Genomic DNA, 17,181 nt, shown 5'->3' with positions numbered 1-17,181 from the left:
GCAGATAACATCGTGTGAGCAGCTTTGAAAGCCACTAAGTTAGCATTGAAGACTGAAGAGAGAGGAGATCAGGAAAGGAAATAAAATTTGTTAATGGTTTAATATGTACCATTCACATTTTCACTTAATTCTCACAACCACCTTGTGATAGGTTCTTTCTTATTTGCAGGTGTGAAACTGAGGTCATACAGCCAATATATATTAAAGCAGAATTTTGGAGCTTAGATGTTGGTGCTCATTTTCTTTCAGTTAGGCCATGCTAAAATTTACTTGAACTTGCTTTCTAGAGATGCCCAGTGAACCTAACTAAGCTTGTACTTTATGATATGATTTGAGAGCTCTTAGGGAAGAAGAAAGTTTGGACCCTATACTCCAAAGTACCTGATCTACCACTGGTGATGGGAGATTCAGGCCTGGGACAGTAGAGGGCCACAATGCTTTTATGAGTCATGAAATCTATAATAAGTTGATGATTTTAAAAAAAATTTTTTTATAAATTTTTTAAAAATAATTTAAAAAATAAATAAAGTTTTTTTATAAAAATAAATAGAGTTGAGTAAACTTAAAAAGCACAAGAGTGTAATGCTTGTATTTTGTGAGTGCATGCTGAGGCACAATATAAAATAGTTTTTGCTGGGGTTTGCTGTCAAAAAAATTTGAAAGCCACTGTACTAAGTTGTGTACTATTAGTTGTACACATTTTTGTTTTAATGTATCAGTGTATCTAATAAGGCCACTGGCTGAAATGTTCTCAGATAATATCTCAGAAGTGCAGTTTGGGGGAGGGGTAGGTAACCTGATGATTTTGGACTCCTGGAAGTGAGAGAAAAGTGAGTATATGGTGAAGCCTACTAAACATTAGAACAGATGAGAAAGCCAAAGCAAATGTTGGATTTCAGGTCACCCTATCCTTGAGGTACCTGGTACACAAATTATGTGTTTTCACTGTAGAAGAAATGGGCAGATATACAAACCTAAGGAAACATAGGCGTCTAAGAGACAAGAGAAATACACACCATTACAAATGAGTATTGGGTCATATATAATAAACAGAATGTTTTCATTTTATTTTGATAGCTTTTTGTGTCTGAATCTCGTCCAGTTCCTAAAAATGACGTTGGATTTAAGTATACTGTGAAACATCGACCATTTCCTGAAGAGGTGGACAAAATTCCTTTTGCGAAGGCAGATCTGAGCATTCCAGATTTGCATGAAATTGTCACTAAAGAAATAAGACAAATTACTTTTGGCTCTTGTCAAGGGAATAGATATAAATAATCTTAAATAACATGGTCAAGATACTGCTTCGTGGTACTGGAGGTAGTTCATAAGATGACCTGAGTTTTCTGTCCTCAAGGAGGTTGCCATGTAATAAAGCAAGTATAGACTGTGGCTGATTTAAAGTAGCTGGTTAAACATCTGTCTTAAAGAGAGGTATCACTGGACTGCCTGTGCTGGTAGGTTTCAGTAGAGTGATAACATGATTATACCCTGGTAATGGTGGATATCACCATTATATATCCATCATGGAGAAGGGATATCAGTTCAGAGACTATTATAATAATCTAAGGAGGGGAAGAGCTACTGTACTGATAGTGGAAGTTATAAATATATGAAATATGTTGCAGAGGTAGATCCAAGTAGTCTTGGATTGATGAGGGAAGGAAAAGAGCCACAGAACTTTAGATTTTGAGCTTGAGTGACAAAGTATCAGTGTCATTCACAAAAAATGTGAATATTAGGAAAAGGAAAGGTTTGGGGAAATTGGAAAATGTATTTGGTATTAGATTAATTTCGCTTAGAAGTCTATCTTTTAGTATATTGATTTATTAAGCCAAAGTCTTAGAATTTTAAGAGATGGAGGAAAGAGGTATGTTAGGACATGAGAAAATGAAAGGGCAGGTATGGAGGCTGCCAACATTATTAAGTGCCTAGAGCTCTCAGGGAGATTGAGGAGTAATAAAAGGTTCCTAGATTTTGGCATAACGTGATCTTTAAGAGAAGGTTCAAAGGAATGACAAAGTGAGTGGCAGAGTATAAGGGGCAGAGGGATTAATGGTTAATAACATAGAGGCAATGAGTATTAACTACACTGTTAGCAGTAAAAAGAAGTGTACAGAATGGATAGTAGCATAAGGAAGTAGCATAGCTAAGGAAGGGAAGGCTGTTTTTTTTCCTTTTCTTTTTTAATTCAAGGATGAGAAGAATATGAATGTGCTTATTATATAGGTTGAAAGGAAGAAACCGGTGGAGAGGGGTCTTCTCCCCAAATAGAATGGGGAAATTATAAGATAGAGTAAGGCCCAAGAGGCAGTACAGTCAAGAGTCTTGGTGATTGGGCCTAAAAAAGGGATATGCTTTGGTAAAGCAGAAAGGAAGAAGAGAGTTGGTGAAGTTCAGAGAAAGTTAGAGGTAGGAAAGAGAGAACTTGGTGGAGTTTATGTAGCTCTTCATCTTAGTTCTTGGAGTCAGTATAATAGGGAATGAATTAAAGATGGTTCTTAAAATTACCAGGCAGCACTGAGGACCCAGCTGAAGTTAAGAAGCATAATCTGTAGTGAAGTTACTTAACTCACTCTACTCACTTTCTTCAAAATCCTTGGGGTTTGGGAGCATAGATAAATAACTTGAATGGTGTGAAGATTGACAAGGGTGGGAATATGGAAGGATAAGGGATGGTAGAGCCATTTTATGTGCTTATTAGGAGGTCATATTAAATTGTTATATTTTGGGATTTCGGCTTTGTTGGAAAGTAGATGAAACCAGAAGGATGCCAATGACCTGGGGAGGATTGCAGTGCCTCAAGGTCTCAGTGATCATGAAGCACAAGCTTAGGAGAAGTGAAGTTGTGGAAAGGCTCCAGGAAGGGGTTTATGCTTTAAGGACAGAATTTCCGCATTGTAGTTCTTGAAGGTAGAACAGAGTGTGCACATGAATGACCAAAGTTGTGAAGATGAAGAAGGTTTTAGAAATGTAAGACAGGTTGTTGGAAGAGTCATTGCTCATCTAAAAAGGGTAGAATTTTAAACTAGGATTGGTCAAAGGGAAAGGGAGGGAACACGAGGGAGTATCCCAGGTTATAGTCCAATAATTCGTATGGGGACTTCAAACAGGTGGGGGTTACTGCAGGGTGAAGATAGTAATCTGGAAGAGGGGGTGGGGGCACCAACTCTGCTCCCTTTTCTTGCTTGTTTGAAAGGAAGCAGTAAAAGAATGAAGGATTTCATTTATAGTGAAGAGATGAAGAAGTGATTGTTGAGGCTATAGGGCAGGTTTGTTGTTGTATTTTGGTTTTGATTTTAGCCTGGGAACATTTTTGCTTGGTTGTATACTCTATATTGAGCTGAAATTCATTGTTGGACTCTGAGAATTATCTCCATTTACTTTGTTGCTTGTAGTTTTGTTTTCATTTAAAAATTAAATTGACCCTATAACTTTGATAATAACGCTAAAAATTAATTATTTGGTTTAATTCAGTTAACGACATGAAAAATTAAGGAATGGCATAGCCCAGCAGATTGCTTATGAAATACACCTCGAACAACAAAGTGAGGAGGAATTGCGAAAGAAAAGCTTTCCTGATCCAATTACGGACTGTAAGCCCCCACCTCCTGCACAGGAATTCCAAACAGCATGCCTTTTTCTTTCACACTTTGGATTTTTGTCCTTAGAAGCACTGAAGGTAATTTTCTTAAATTTTTATGAGTAAATATGTTTATAAATTAACATTCAGCTGATGATAACATGATGATGAGGTAAGTCAGGCACTGCTTATGTCATGAAGTTTCTAAAGTCAGACTGTCTGGTTTATGTCGGCATCACTGCTTACCAGCTGTGCAGTCTTGGGCACATTACCCAACTTGTCTGAGTTTTAGTTCCTTATCTATAAAATGGGGATAAGGAAGTATCCCAGTCTTATAAGGAAAGTGATCCTGTCCCTGTTTTACAGTTGTAATAACAGAGGTTCAAAAATGTGAAATAACTTGCCTGGAGGTAAATTTGGATTTGTATGAAAGTTTGTTTGTTTTGAAATCAAGATGGCTGATCAAGAAGTTGCTTATTGCACAAATTGCACTACTAGCAACTACCTGATCCTAGGCTATTTAACTTTTTAGGAAAGGGAGGGCAGTGCTGTCCGGTTTTGAATTTCAGCACTTAGAGAGAAAATAAAGAGTATGGGTTGTGAAATATGTTTTGCATTGTAGAACATTGAGCTAGCAATGGGGAGTATGAACATAAGAACATCCCTAAAATGCAGAAGCAAAGAGAAGAAAATAATGAGAAATAGAGTGATAAATATTGGAAGCAGGGAACAAAGATCTAGATGACTAAAGATCTTCCTTAATGATGAAATGAAAGTAGAGTAGAAATTACATAAAAATCTACTGGAAAAGAACTATCTCATCCTATGGACTGCAAGGAGACAAGAAGAGCCTAATTGGCCTGTCTTTGAGATTGTAATTTTCCATTTCTTGTGTATTCTAGTTGAAATGTTTAAGCTTTCAAGAAAATAATTTTCATACTTTCTCATCTGTTTCAGAAATAGAAAAAAGGCATAAAGTTGCTGGTTTACATTTTGAACATTAGCATATCGCTAATAACTTAAACCTGACAGCATAAACATACAAAAAACTATAAACCATTCTTACTTATGAATATATACACAAAAGTATTTTTTTTAAATGCTAGTAAAATGGAATAGTATTTAAGGTAATTACCTTCCATAACCAAATAAAGTTTATCCCAAGAATTAAGGAGAGTTAATTATTGGGAAATACTAATTAGTAAAGCTATTAAGTAAAAGATTTTAAGATATGAGGTATTTGAGAGAAAGGAAAGTAGACAAAATGATTTTAAGTGAGTGTGCTTTATTGTCTGCACTCCCGGGAAGAGCTCACCGAACCCAAGAGGGAATGAGGTGAGTCTGTGCGTGGGCTTTGGCGAGTGCAGTTTTTAAGGGCAGGGGTTAGGTGATGGCATGAATGGGGCAGCACATTAAACAAAGAATCATTATGCTAGTGCGTTGAGCAGCGGGTGGTAAAGACCTTGGTTGTAACCTCCCGTTCCATTCTGAAGTAACTTCATGAGTCCAGCCATAGAGCCCTCCCTTATTCCCCCGACCTAACATTAAGAAAATAATTTGATGTCTTTGCATGAGGAAGAACAAAGGAATGTCATTATTGCAGGGTACTGAAAATAGATGGTAATTAATATTTTAAAATGTCATCTTCTGTGTGAGACTAAAGCAAAAAATGTTTATTAGTTACAAAATTTATATTTTGACTAGTGCATTTCCTAACATAACTTATGTAGATAGTTTGATTGAATGCCATAAGTACTTGGAATCTCAGGTGGGACATGAGATTTTGCTGGTTTGTCCAGAGTGATGCCCCGATGAATCCCAGAGTGATTCAGTCAGTGAGTGGAAAAGTATCTGCAAAGCCCTCTTCGGGGAATGGTGAGAACGGGGAGAAATTCAACTTCCCCAAGTTGAATTCTTGATATTCTCACAAGCAGTGTGGACAACCAAAGCTATAGGCTGAGCCCCCAGTCTTGGGGTTTGTTCATATGAAACTTTACCCCACAAAGGATAGATCATGTCTACTTAAAATTTAGGCCTAAGAGTCACCCCCAAGAGAGCCTCTTTTGTTGCTCAGATGTGGTCTCTCTCTCCAGCCAACGCGATGAGCAGTCTCACCACCCTCCCCCTCTCTACGTGGGACATGACTCCCAGGGGTGTGGACCTTCCTGGCAACATGGGACAGAGATCCTGGAATGAGCTGGAACCCATGCCACTGCGGGTTCCTTCCTCTCCTCCTCCATGCAGTGTGATGATGGTACAAAATAAGTGCGAAGACTGGCACCTGCCATCACCCTGGCCACAACCCTGTCTGTGGCCTCCTCCCTGTCCTCCTGAGGGTGCTGAGCCTGGGGGACCCTGAAAGCGGGCTGTGGCGGGCAGGCACCCAGCCATCCTGGCTGGTCACTGTGACTCATCTGCAGCCATGGGAGGACAGTGTGTGTGTGTATGTGACTTGTCCAGGTGGGGGGTGGGAGAACTGGGGGGTCCAGCCAGGCTGTCATGGGGCCCCAGCACCTGCAGCTTGAGTGCATCTGTCCTGGGGGCAAGACGCACAATGCCATCCGCTTACCTGTCCCCAGGTTTGGGGCCCGGAGTCCTGCGTGGGGTGCGGAGCTGCAGGGCTTGTTCTCCCGGCTCTCGTGTCTGCGGCCCATCGCTGGCTGCAGATCTCTGTGTTGCACCCTCTGCTTCTGGGACTCACCTTGTGGGCCTTGGCCCACCCTGCACCCCTGGCCTCACCTCGACAGGTGTGGAAGGGCCCAGGCACAGGTGCACCCTCACCTTGGGGGACCTGTCAGCAGCAGCCCCACCCAGGACTGGGGAGGCCCGTACAGCCCCCTACTGTGCACCAGGGCTTTAACCCACCCTGGGGGGCTGCTGCGGCCACTGCGTGTCCCTCCCAAAATTCTAGCAGGAGCGCACATGCCACAGGGCAGGTGGGGGCAGAGAGGCGGGTGATCTCCAGGGTAGGGGCATGGGGCCAGCGGGGGCAGCCGTGGAGCCCAGGGTGGAGTGGGGGAGGGTGGATCAGGGGAGGCCAGGGGAGGGCAGATCAGGGGAGGGGGTTTGCGGTGGAGGTTACGGGGAGAGGTGTTCCCAGTAAGAGAACCCCGGGGAGGTCAGCAGAAAGCCAAGGACCAGGGCACCGGTGGGTGGGTTGTTGGGGCCTGGGGGGTGGCAGGGGTGCAAAGTGGATGGAGCCGGCTCCAGCGCAGGCCGTGGGGGCTTGTCAGGTGGGGCCTTCGCCATCACTCACTGGGGTGTGGCAGATTTGAGCACAGCTGTGTCTGGGGATGTGGGACAAATAGCGCCTTTCCAGGACAGAACTGCGAGTGGGCAGGAGCCCCGCGGTGGGGGGCCTCAGGATGGAAGGCCTGGGGAAGGGTGGGTCTCATGGGGGCAGCCACGGGCCTTCAGGCAGGGACACTGCAGAGACCAGGGAGGGTACAAGAAGCTGGGTGGTGTCCAGAGAAGCAGGTAGGCTCCTGCATGGAGAGGGGAGGAGGGTGAAGGGGTGGGTGAAGGAGAGGGAAGGAGAAGGAGGGGAGGGTGAAGGAGAGGGGGAAGGCAGGGAAGGGGAAGGGGGAGGAAGAGGGCAGCGGGCTGTGGAGGGATGTGGGGGTCCCTAGTCACGGGGTGTGTGTCCATGCATCTGATCTGTGAAGGAGAAGGCCAGGGCAGTGAGGACTGGTGCTGGGAGAAGCGGCCGGAGCTTGTGGAGCATGGGGGCAAATGCTCATGGCAACTGCCAGCCTTGGGGCAGGCTCTAAAGATGGACAATGTGTGTGTGTACCTGTTACACGTGTGCAAGTGTGTCCATATGCCTGTGTGCTGTGTGTGGATACACGCGCCTGTGCATGCCTCCTGGGTGTGTGGTGTGTGCAGCCTCCCCTTCTGCATCACCTTTTTGCCGTGTGGGTGGCCAGCCAGGCATGGCCAGCAGTTTTGCTTTTCAGAAGAAAAGTCTGGGTTTGTGTTGACTGTGACCCTTGCATGTTTGTAAAGTGTCGGCCCAACGTTTTAAAACCCGTCCCGGCCACCTGCGTTCTCATCAGGGCTCCAGGGGCTGTACTGCAGGGCAGAGGGTCTGAGGAGGGAGGAGAGCTATGCTGGGCCTGCGCTCCAGATGCCGCAGGGTGCAGGTGGGCCAGGAGCATGGCTGTCGGGGGGAAACTGAGGCCTGATGTCAGTGCCACCACGACTGGAAGCAGCTAACACACATGGGCTTGTGAGACCCCACACCGACGCCCTGGTCGGGGTGAGCACTCATGTGCAGGCCGTGTGTGACCCCACATGACCTGTCCTCTGGGAGTCTCGCAGTGCCATGCCCGGCAGAGGTGAGATGCGGAGGTGTGAACGGTCCAGCGTGCGAGGCTTTGCTCGCCGTCGTGAGCAACGAAATTTCATGGCAGGCTCTGGCGAGCTGCTCATTTTATAAACCTGATGAGGGGATTCCTGAAAAAAAGTGGCAACATCCAATCTTGGCAAGTATATATTGATTGATTGAGTGAGTGAGTGAATGATTGATGCAGCGTCCAGTTGCCACCTGGGCTCTGATGTGCATGTGGTGACTTTTCTAAGTCTTTGCTTAGATCATGCTGCCTCCTAAGCAGAAAAAAATAGGTCCCTTTTGGGAAAATGGGAGAAAGGCAGCTCACTTGTCTAAACCACAGTTGCATGGTTTGCATGAGATGCTACATGGAAGTCAGCATTGGTGGGGTCCGGCCAGAGCCTCATGCCCCGTGGGGCCCAGCTTCCCCGTGACACCCAGGAATTACGTGGTTGGTGGCAGCATGCCCACACCCTCCGTGTCATCAAGTTTTCACACAGTGAGTGAGGCACTGGGTATGTCCTGTGCTGACCGTCAGCCCCAGGAAGGCTCCTGGTTCACAGAACAATCCACTGGCTGGCTCGAATCTGAGTGGCAGAGTTTCTATGTCTGAAGTGAGGATGTGCCAGAAAGGCTGGCTCCATGCAGAGAAAGGAAAAGGCAAGACATTGCAGTGAGAGGAGAACCTTCCAGAAAAATTTACTCAAGTGAAAAGGGTAGCTTAATTTGGGGAAGAAAAGACTACTTCTAGTGTGAGTCACACTAAAGCATATGTGTGAACACACTCATGCACACTCATACATGTGCACACACACATGTGCCCACAAATGTACTCACATAGGGCACACTCCACACACTCATGCAGGCTCACATGACCTACACCTGTGCACATTCACATGCATGCAGCGTACACTCACACATGCACATACAAGTGTGTGCACACAGGGGACACTTATGAACAGACATGCACTCACACATGTACACACACAAATGAACTCACAAGGACACACTCCTGACACACTCATGTGTACTCATATGCACTCAATCAAGTGTACACACTCACATGTATGCACAAATGGCCGCATACACACAGGCACACACTCACACCCTGCTGAGGTCTGCACAGTTAAGTAGGAGGTGCAGGGGCCCTGACGGGGCAGGGTCCTGTGGAACGGACCCAGCCTGCACTTGCGATGCTGTTGGGGGCAGGTGGTGGGCTCTGCTCAACATTTCACGGTGCTGGAGAGGTGGACAGGGTTCCCCAGCACTTTTGGGGTTGACGGAGTCTCAGTGTCTTAGTTGTGGATGGTTAACTGGTATGTACACGTGTCAGTACTGAGCAACTTGCACACTTTAAATACATGCAGGTGTCTTTCACTCACACCTCCATAAAGCTGTTTGCAAGCAAATAAGCAAAAGGCCGCTGGGAGCTCGGGGCTGGAAAGCACTCGTGCCCATCTTGTGAACAGCTGCCAATGCCGGCTAAACTCCAGCTGTATCCACTAAATGCAACAGGGAGCCCAGCAGCCAGCACCATGGAAACGAGAAACTGAATGCAGTTCGTGGCTTCCATGCAGACCCCACTCCCCTGGACTGGCCTCAGGCCTGGGGGGCAGGGAGCCCAGCCGGCGAGGGGGAGCCTGGTCATCCAGGGCTGGATCCAGCAAGTTAGTGACTCCTGGCCCTTCCACCTGACACACTCCGCAGGGTCTGGAATTTCAGATGACACCTGCATTTCAGATTTGCCCTTTGAGTGGGCTTCTCAGGACTTTTCTTGCTGCTTGGACAACGCTGCAGCAATAGAGCAAAAGGGAAAAAGTTGACCAATTCTGGATAAATTTTGAGGAAAGAGAGAGCATGTGAGCAGGGAAGACAGACGAGGCTCTGCCCATCCTTCCCAGCCTAAGCCTGGGTCATGCCTCCAGTGTCCATTCCAGAGCCTGAGAAGGAGTGCACATCCAGAGGGGTGGGGGGTGGGGGCCAGAAACGGGGGGTCTGCATGGGGGGAACAGCGATACGAGAGGAGCTGTGGCCTCCAGAGCATGCGGGAGACAGGGCAGGGGTCCAGGCTGAGTGTGGGGGTCATTGATCAGGTGTGGGGGTCTCTGGGTGGGCTGTGGGGCTCTGCACAAGTGTGGGGGGCTCTGGATGTATACAGGGGAGGTCTGAGGGTTGAGGTGGCTTCTGGAGGCATAAATGGGGGCTGTGGAGGGGTTGGTAAGAATGTCTTTGTCACCTTCAGCTGAAGAAATGATCCCTTCCTTTACCTTCATTATTTCTTATTCTCCTGCCCCCAAAATATTTCTGCTTCATGCCAGATGTATTGTTCTACAAGTGGACATTTGGCAAACTGCCATCCATCCAGTGTCCACACGTTTAAGAGAACTTTACAATGCACCCCTTCTACTCTGCCGAGCATCTAATGCAAAGCTGATCGCCCTCTGTGGGCTGGAACAGTATAAGTGTAATTAACTTTAATCCACACTAAACAGGCTTTTTTCTTCCAGGTTCAGTTTCATTTTCCATTTTAAGGCGGCTCCTGCTAATTCGTGGGCATGCGCAGATGTCAGCAGCCGGGCGACCTTTGTGTGTGTGGTGTCCAGACTCCACCCCCCCGGCATCGGCTCCATGAGGTGGTCACACCTGGGGGCGTGGTCCCCTGAGCGAAGGACTCTCCTGCACACACCCGGGTTCCGTGCACTGTGCGGCGATGGGGAGGGTTTCGGTGTGGGAGCCGCATCGCTGAGCCTGGCGCCACACGTGCCAGCGCAAGAGGACAGCAAAGCTGAGCACGCCCAGCCCCAATGGCTGAGCAGCCAGCGTGGCCCGGGGTCCCCAGGTATGTCCTGGCAAAGGGTGGGCATCCTTCAACCGATTTATTTAGAAACAGCAAGAGGTTTCTGCCAATAAAAAAGAAGGACTTAAGAAATGTAAAGGTTTTCTTTTCCTGGGGTGCTCGAGGAAATACTGCGCAATGATTTGGCTACAGCAAGGGGAATTGATGGCTCCTGGTTTAGAGGTGCAGAATTCAGAAGCGAGACCTCCCCATTTCTCCCAGGAGCCAGGGGTCTTCCGGGTTGCCACAACCTGTCTCCCAACTGCCACGTCACCCCCCCCCCCAACGACCCTGCCTTCCCCCCAACGACCCCCACCTCCCGGTGCCACGCCCCGATCCTTGGCTGGTCCCCAGCCTGCCATGGTCCCCCTCCCGTGGCCCCCCTCCCGCCTCCCTTCTCCGGCTCTGGCCATCCAGCCTTGCACGTCCGTGGCCTCCCATGGGCGTCTGGGTTGCTTTCTGCTCACCAAGGGTGCCCATGACCAGGGCTGAGACCCGTCCAGATGGCAGGGCCACCCTGCAGCTGACGCACCCTACGGACGGGTCTGCCTGGAGTCCCGCAGCTCACCCCACCGGGCGGCCCTGTTAGTATGATTTCCGTAGTGGGTGCTTTCCCAGCACGGCAGGGGCTCGGGGAATGGGTGCCGACAGCTGAGTCACCAGGACACCACGCACCTGGGAGGGCACCTCATATTTTTATCTAAAATGTTTATTTTATTTAATTTTCTTGTAGCAAAATGAACACGTTGCCTTCGTCCACGGATATAAAATTACTTTGAGATCAAGTGTATGTCTTTAGAAATTTAGAAATAGACTTCTCTTACTTGGCAGTTGTTAGAAAACGTTTATATCCTCGGCGCATGTTAGGTTGGTTGAGGATTCGGAGCCCGGATGTGAGTTCCAAGGCCCCGAGCCATGGGTGTCGGTGCAGGGTGTCGGTGCAGGGGCTCGGCTGCGGGCTGTTGGGGGGCTGCCGTCGGGTGCCTCGTCAGTCGGGGCTGCCCTTCCCATTGCCATCGCCCCCTCCCCCCGCTGCTGCATCTGCAGTGGACAGATGGCAGTTTCCACGTAAACCAGAAGTCGAGTGGGGGTCCCCTGCAGTGTCCTTGCCCCGTAGCTGTTAGAGGTGATCTCTTTTGTTCATTTGGTTTCTGCAAAATTGAAAAAGAAGGTTTTGGTCTCTCCTCTTCTAGACTCCCCCTTTCCCAGCATGCCGTACTGCACATCACGTGTGTATAAGTGTAAAGACCCACACCTAGACCACCCCTTCCTCCATAGGGGCCCCCAGCTTTGTGGCCCTGGGCTTTGCGTTGAGCAGGTGTCTGAGTTTCCTTTGCTGCTCCAGCAGGTTCCGCAGCGGGACGTGGACGGCGCGATTGCGATGGCTCCGGTACCAAATGGAAAAGGCCGGTCACGGTGCCCTCAGGGTGCTTGCTGCTTTTCCCCCACAGCCTCTGCTCCCCGGGCGCTGGCCCTGTACCCCCCCCCCCCCAGGCCCTCGGATGCCCTCCAGCCCCTCTGCCCGGCTCTGCTGATGTGCAGGCTCCGCTCCCAGGGCCCTCCGCCTGCTGAGGCTCGATGTGCTCATCAGGAGACCCCCACGACAGGAGTGAGACCCCCTGACCTGATGGGGCCTCCTTGCAGGGGCCAACACCCACGGGGCACCCAGCTCAGGAACAGGTTTTCTGGGTACACACCTCTCCAAGCCACCACAGGTCTGTCTCAGAATGAAACAATAGAAGCACACATTTCACAGGATACTGTGAGTGTGTACAGCATTGACTTATGTGCGTGTTGTGCTGCCGTCCGCGTGCCTGGTGATTGTGCCGCGAGGTCAGCGGGGTGTGTAACACACACCCTGATCTGTGTAATAGTCCCATTGCACTAAAGCAGATTTAACGTGACAAGCCAGGTGGCTTTCCGAGACTCGTTTTGACTTAAAACTCTTAACTGTTTGCCTGTTTTTTGTCTTGAGTGTGATGGACCATTCTCTGAGTCACCATCATTGTCTTGTTTTTTACCCTTTGACAGTAAATGTGAATTTGAGTCTCTGTTGTGATTTAACACCACTGTCCAAGGCAGATGATGGTGGCTCAGTGGCAGAGTTTTTGCCTGCCATGCCAGAGACCCAGGTTCAATTCCTGGTTCCTGTCCATGCAAAAAAAAAACCAAAAAAACCCACCATCCAGGGGGATTGCAGCCGCCTCGGTGCATGCAGGCCACTCAGGGCTCCCAGCTCTTTGCTGGCGGCCATGCTGTCCTAAGGCCACTGGGTTTGCTGTGGGACAACTTGGCATCACTTCTTGCTTGTCAGTTCCGGGTCATCTGGTGACCCAGAATTTTACATTTTTCAAAGACTATGCAACGCTGGTAGCCACGCTGTGCCCCAACCCTGCCTGCCCCCAAGTTTAAGAAATGCTCAGTATATGTGCTCAGTGATAGCACATAAATAAAATAGTGCATGAGGAGTTCATGGGCCTGATTCAGAAATCATCTAAATAATAGCTCACATATGCTGGATTTACTATTTTTAGTTATTTTATTTCCGATCTGATGAAAAGAATAAAGTTTCTGAATTTCTTAAAACAAATCATGTTTTTTCAGTAGATAGCTGAAAAACTCTGGAGCATTTGCCTGTGATAAACTTTGGGAAACTTAAGCCTTCTAGTGGGTTCACCAAGAGTATCATACCCCAACCCCAATTTTCCCAACTCTAAGAGGTCCTAAAATTAAAAACTATTGGAATTGCTTTGATTCTTTGGAGCTTTTAGAGTCTAACTCCAAGGGCTTTAAAAAACACCTAAAATAGAATTGAAACACTTCAGGGCATAAAGGCTGGTGATGTGCACACAGCCTCTTGCACGTAGGAAATAGACATTGAAGCCTCGGCCTGCAGCTGCAGGTGAACAGGCCAGGTGGACGGCTCCATGCCATCCCACAGCAGCAAGTTCTAGACTCACGAGCATGGGGTGGCCTCCCATCTTCCTCCAGGCCAGAAGAAGAGGCTGCACTGGTGTGCTCAGAGAGAAGTCCATGCACACTGGCATGTGCTCTCCTCTGCCTCCACACCCCTGCATGAAGCTGTCGGGAGCTGGAGGCCTGGGCCAAGCCCTGGCCTGGGTGCTGACCACCCCAGCCACCCCACCCCCACCATGGATGCATCCTCCAGCTGTAAATGCCATCTTAAGCTGCAGCCGAAGGATTCCTTTGCACTTATGCAAAATTCCTTTGCAGTTATTATACGCTAATCTCTCAAGAATATAATTCTAATGCATGAAATTTGGAAATGAGTTTGATAACTGTGGTCACATTTTGAAACTTTACATTTCTGCATCTTTGGGAAACTAGGAGAGTTTCCATGAAATTTGGCTTAAGACCTTTTGAAAAGGTAAGATCAGCGTTCAGGATACAAGAGTGTCCAGTATGCCCCTCAAAGAAAACCTCAGCAGGAAAATGTAACTCACAGAGCAAGGAAGCCAGGAGCATGCTAATTGCATTTTAACAAATGAGTTCTTTCCTTTGTAAAAAGTCCCTGGGGCTCCCTTGTGAGCTGAGTTCTCCTGGGGCATTTAAATGATCGAATATAGAGTGTAAAGCAGGGGTGGGCACCCGATAAGGGGGGGCCCTAACTACAGAACACCCTGAAAGCATGAGGGGGCATTGCTGAATTTACAGGTGAACTGGTGGGAAATTACCATCTGGATCATGCAAATTGTATATGTACTTTTGGAAATGTGCAACTCTGGGTTACACGGCCAGTTTGACAGTCCCTGGGATGGACCCACGCAGGGCCCTAACCCACCCTGACCCGCCCAGTGCCCTGGCCTGACCTGTCCAGCGCCCTGGCCCGCCCTGACCTGCTGGGCACTTTCCGTGTCATCTGGAGCCTGTGATAGTGGGGAGCAGCCTGGCCTGGTGTCCGCACCCTGCAGCCTGGGCCATGCTTTGGCACTTCCTGTGGGTAATGAACTTTAAGTCATGACTTTCTGCATTATTGGTGGGAGAGGAAGGGAAAGCTTTTCTTAATTTGGTTCTTGGCACATTTATAATGGTGTTATATATATAATGGGGCTCCAGAAATGACAATTATCATAAATATCTCGACAAGCAGGTTTTGTTAGCTGAGCTCACAGAGCACTGATTGAACCCGACGACTTTTCCTCTGCTCAGTGGCAATTGGTTCCATGACGGCAGATAACGGGATCTCAGTTTCCTTTAGTAGGTCTGAGTGATTTAATCTTGTCTGAGAACTATGAGTTGAAGGTCTACTTTTAACTTTAAAAAAACCCTAGATTTGGGGGGATTCCTGTGCCCTGTGAATCTAAGGGAAGAACAGAATCTATTCATGCTTCATCTACTTACCCCTGCAGAAGTGCTGCTATGACCACAAACCCTATCTCTGCAAGCTTCCCCTAGAAATTGATTTTAGTTCATTTACTTTCCCCATGATTACAACTTGTAGTTGAGCAAATATTGAACTTGATTCACCTGGTCTGTGCACCTGCTGGTAGTGACATGTGCTGGCACAGGTAGTTCAGAGGCCACCAGCTCAGAAGGACAACGTTGCCGTGGGAACCTGCTTCCCCAGGCACCTGGCTGATGCTGTGGTTTCCATGGCAACCGCTGGGTTCAGCCCTGCAGACCTGAGCAGCTCATGCCTGGAGCCTGGCGAGAGCATGCAGGGTCATGCTCACCACTTCCCACAGCCTGCATTGGGGTGCTGCGGTCCCCGCAGGCCCTGGCCGTCCCTGCTTCTGCAGAGAAGCTGCCCGGTGACCTGTCATCTCAAGCCATGTGCGGGGGAAGTAGGACAACTTCCATCTGCTGCAGCCCTGCAGCTGCCTCGCCAGCCATGCTAGTGTGCAGGGACGGCCCCTTTAGGCCTTCCTTGGGAACCCCCGTGGCTGGCTGCAGCCTTGCTCAGCACCAGCATGGTCGAGGGCTTCAATTCCGAGTCCCTGAGCAGCAGTAGGGACTTGGTCCGGTGTCCTGTCTCTACCTCCCATGTTAATGCTCAGCCTAACAAAGGGGGGCAGCTCCTGAGTCCCTGTGGCTGTGGTCCTTCCCAGTCATGCTTCATGTCCATTGCATTGGGTCTTGGGCCATCCCAGGTGCCCTGCGTGGTCAGCTGCCCCGTCCCAGCATGTGCCGTGAACTTGGCAGCAGTCTCAATGTGCATACAGCCTGGATTTGCTGAGGGCAACTAACTGCTACAGCCACCTCTGTCCACAGCATGGAAGGGACTATAGTGACCACAGGGTGGTTTCCAGCAGAAGCCCTAATCCCTTCATCGCCCTTGGCTAGGGAAAGTGTGTAGGGAGACAAGGGGAGGGAATTAGGACAAGTGAGTGCATTTCAAGGAGGGGGTGTGGGTGGGCCTTGGCCCTGCACCACTTCCCCAAGCATGGCAGCTTATGTCGTGTGACCCATGTCATGTGGCCCCATGTCGTATGCACCCCATGTTGTGTGCAGCTCATGTCATGTGACCCATGTCGTGTGACCCCGTGTCTTGTGTGACCCATGTCATGTGACCCATGTCATATGACCCTGTGTCATGTGCACCCGTGGCATGTGCACAGCACCCCGTAAGCTTCCACTGGAAAGACAGGTTCCTGGTGGTAGGAGTTTGTGTGGAGAAGGGACTGGGCTGGCTGCTGGGCCACTGGCAGCTCTGGGCAGGACTGACCGGCAGAGGAGGGGGGGGCGGGGGTATCTCAGACACTGCCTGGGGGGATGGGCCTCAAGTGGGGCGAGCAGACCCCCATGACATCTCCCGATATGTTTGCTTTCCTTACTCAAGTCTAGTCGACAATGATTGGGCCCAAAAGACGGGGAGTATTTACACACATACACTTATACAAGTCTAAGCAGATGCATAGGTACATGACTTTGCATGATGTGTGTGCATGTGCATGTGTGATGTATGTGCACTGTGTGCTGTGTGCATTGGTGTGAGTGAACATGTGTGAGGTGTGTGGGGTGTGCATGTGTGTATGCACATATACACATGTGTGTGGGTATCTGTGTGGGGTGTGTACGTGTATGGGTGTGTTTGCATGCATATGTGCATGTATGTGTATGCATGTGCATGTGTGGGGTGTGTGTGAATGTGTGTGTTGCATGCATGTTGTGGTATGCATGTGTGTGTATGGTGTGTGCACATGTGTGCAAATGTGTGGGGTGTGGTGCATGTATGTCGTGGTGTATGCATGTCATGGTGTGCACTCGCATGCATGCTGTGATGTGTGCACATGTGTGCATGTGTACAGTGTGTGCATGTGTGTGGTACATGCATGTAGTGGTGTGCACATGTGTGTGTGCACATGTGTGCATGTACATGCATGTGCGTGGTGCATACACATTGCAGTGTGCACGTGTGTGGTGTGCGTGTACACCATGATTCTGGGAGGTAGGGTGGAGAGTGGGAGTCTC

At 48.9% G+C, this 17,181-nt stretch overlaps 1 protein-coding gene and 1 long non-coding RNA gene across 8 annotated transcripts in view; one reads left to right on the top strand and one right to left on the bottom strand.

Moving 5' to 3' along the window:
• Positions 1-11,019, top strand: part of LOC143651831 (ral GTPase-activating protein subunit beta-like) — a 29,848-nt gene extending 18,829 nt beyond the window's left edge. For 5 of the 7 annotated variants that reach the window (XR_013160258.1, XR_013160257.1, XR_013160260.1 and 2 more), the window contains 2 exons: positions 3,478-3,682; positions 10,421-11,019. Coding sequence is in view for 2 of the 7 variants with exons in the window: in XM_077122655.1 (XP_076978770.1) it covers positions 5-28 (24 nt within the window). In the remaining 5 variants the exon portion in view is untranslated. The other 2 variants (XM_077122655.1, XM_077122654.1) reach the window with 1 other exon arrangement.
• On the bottom strand, positions 10,120-15,330 carry LOC143651835 (uncharacterized). The gene is made up of 3 exons (XR_013160264.1): positions 15,238-15,330; positions 11,574-11,900; positions 10,120-10,813 (listed from the first exon to the last, which is right to left on the bottom strand). It is a non-coding gene; the product is annotated as an uncharacterized LOC143651835 (long non-coding RNA).
• Between the last annotated feature and the right edge of the window lie 1,851 nt (positions 15,331-17,181).

This window comes from Tamandua tetradactyla, chromosome 12 (assembly GCF_023851605.1).
Source record: "Tamandua tetradactyla isolate mTamTet1 chromosome 12, mTamTet1.pri, whole genome shotgun sequence".
In the NCBI taxonomy this organism is placed as follows: domain Eukaryota; kingdom Metazoa; phylum Chordata; class Mammalia; order Pilosa; family Myrmecophagidae; genus Tamandua; species Tamandua tetradactyla.
This window is presented reverse-complemented; position numbering and strand designations above follow the sequence as displayed.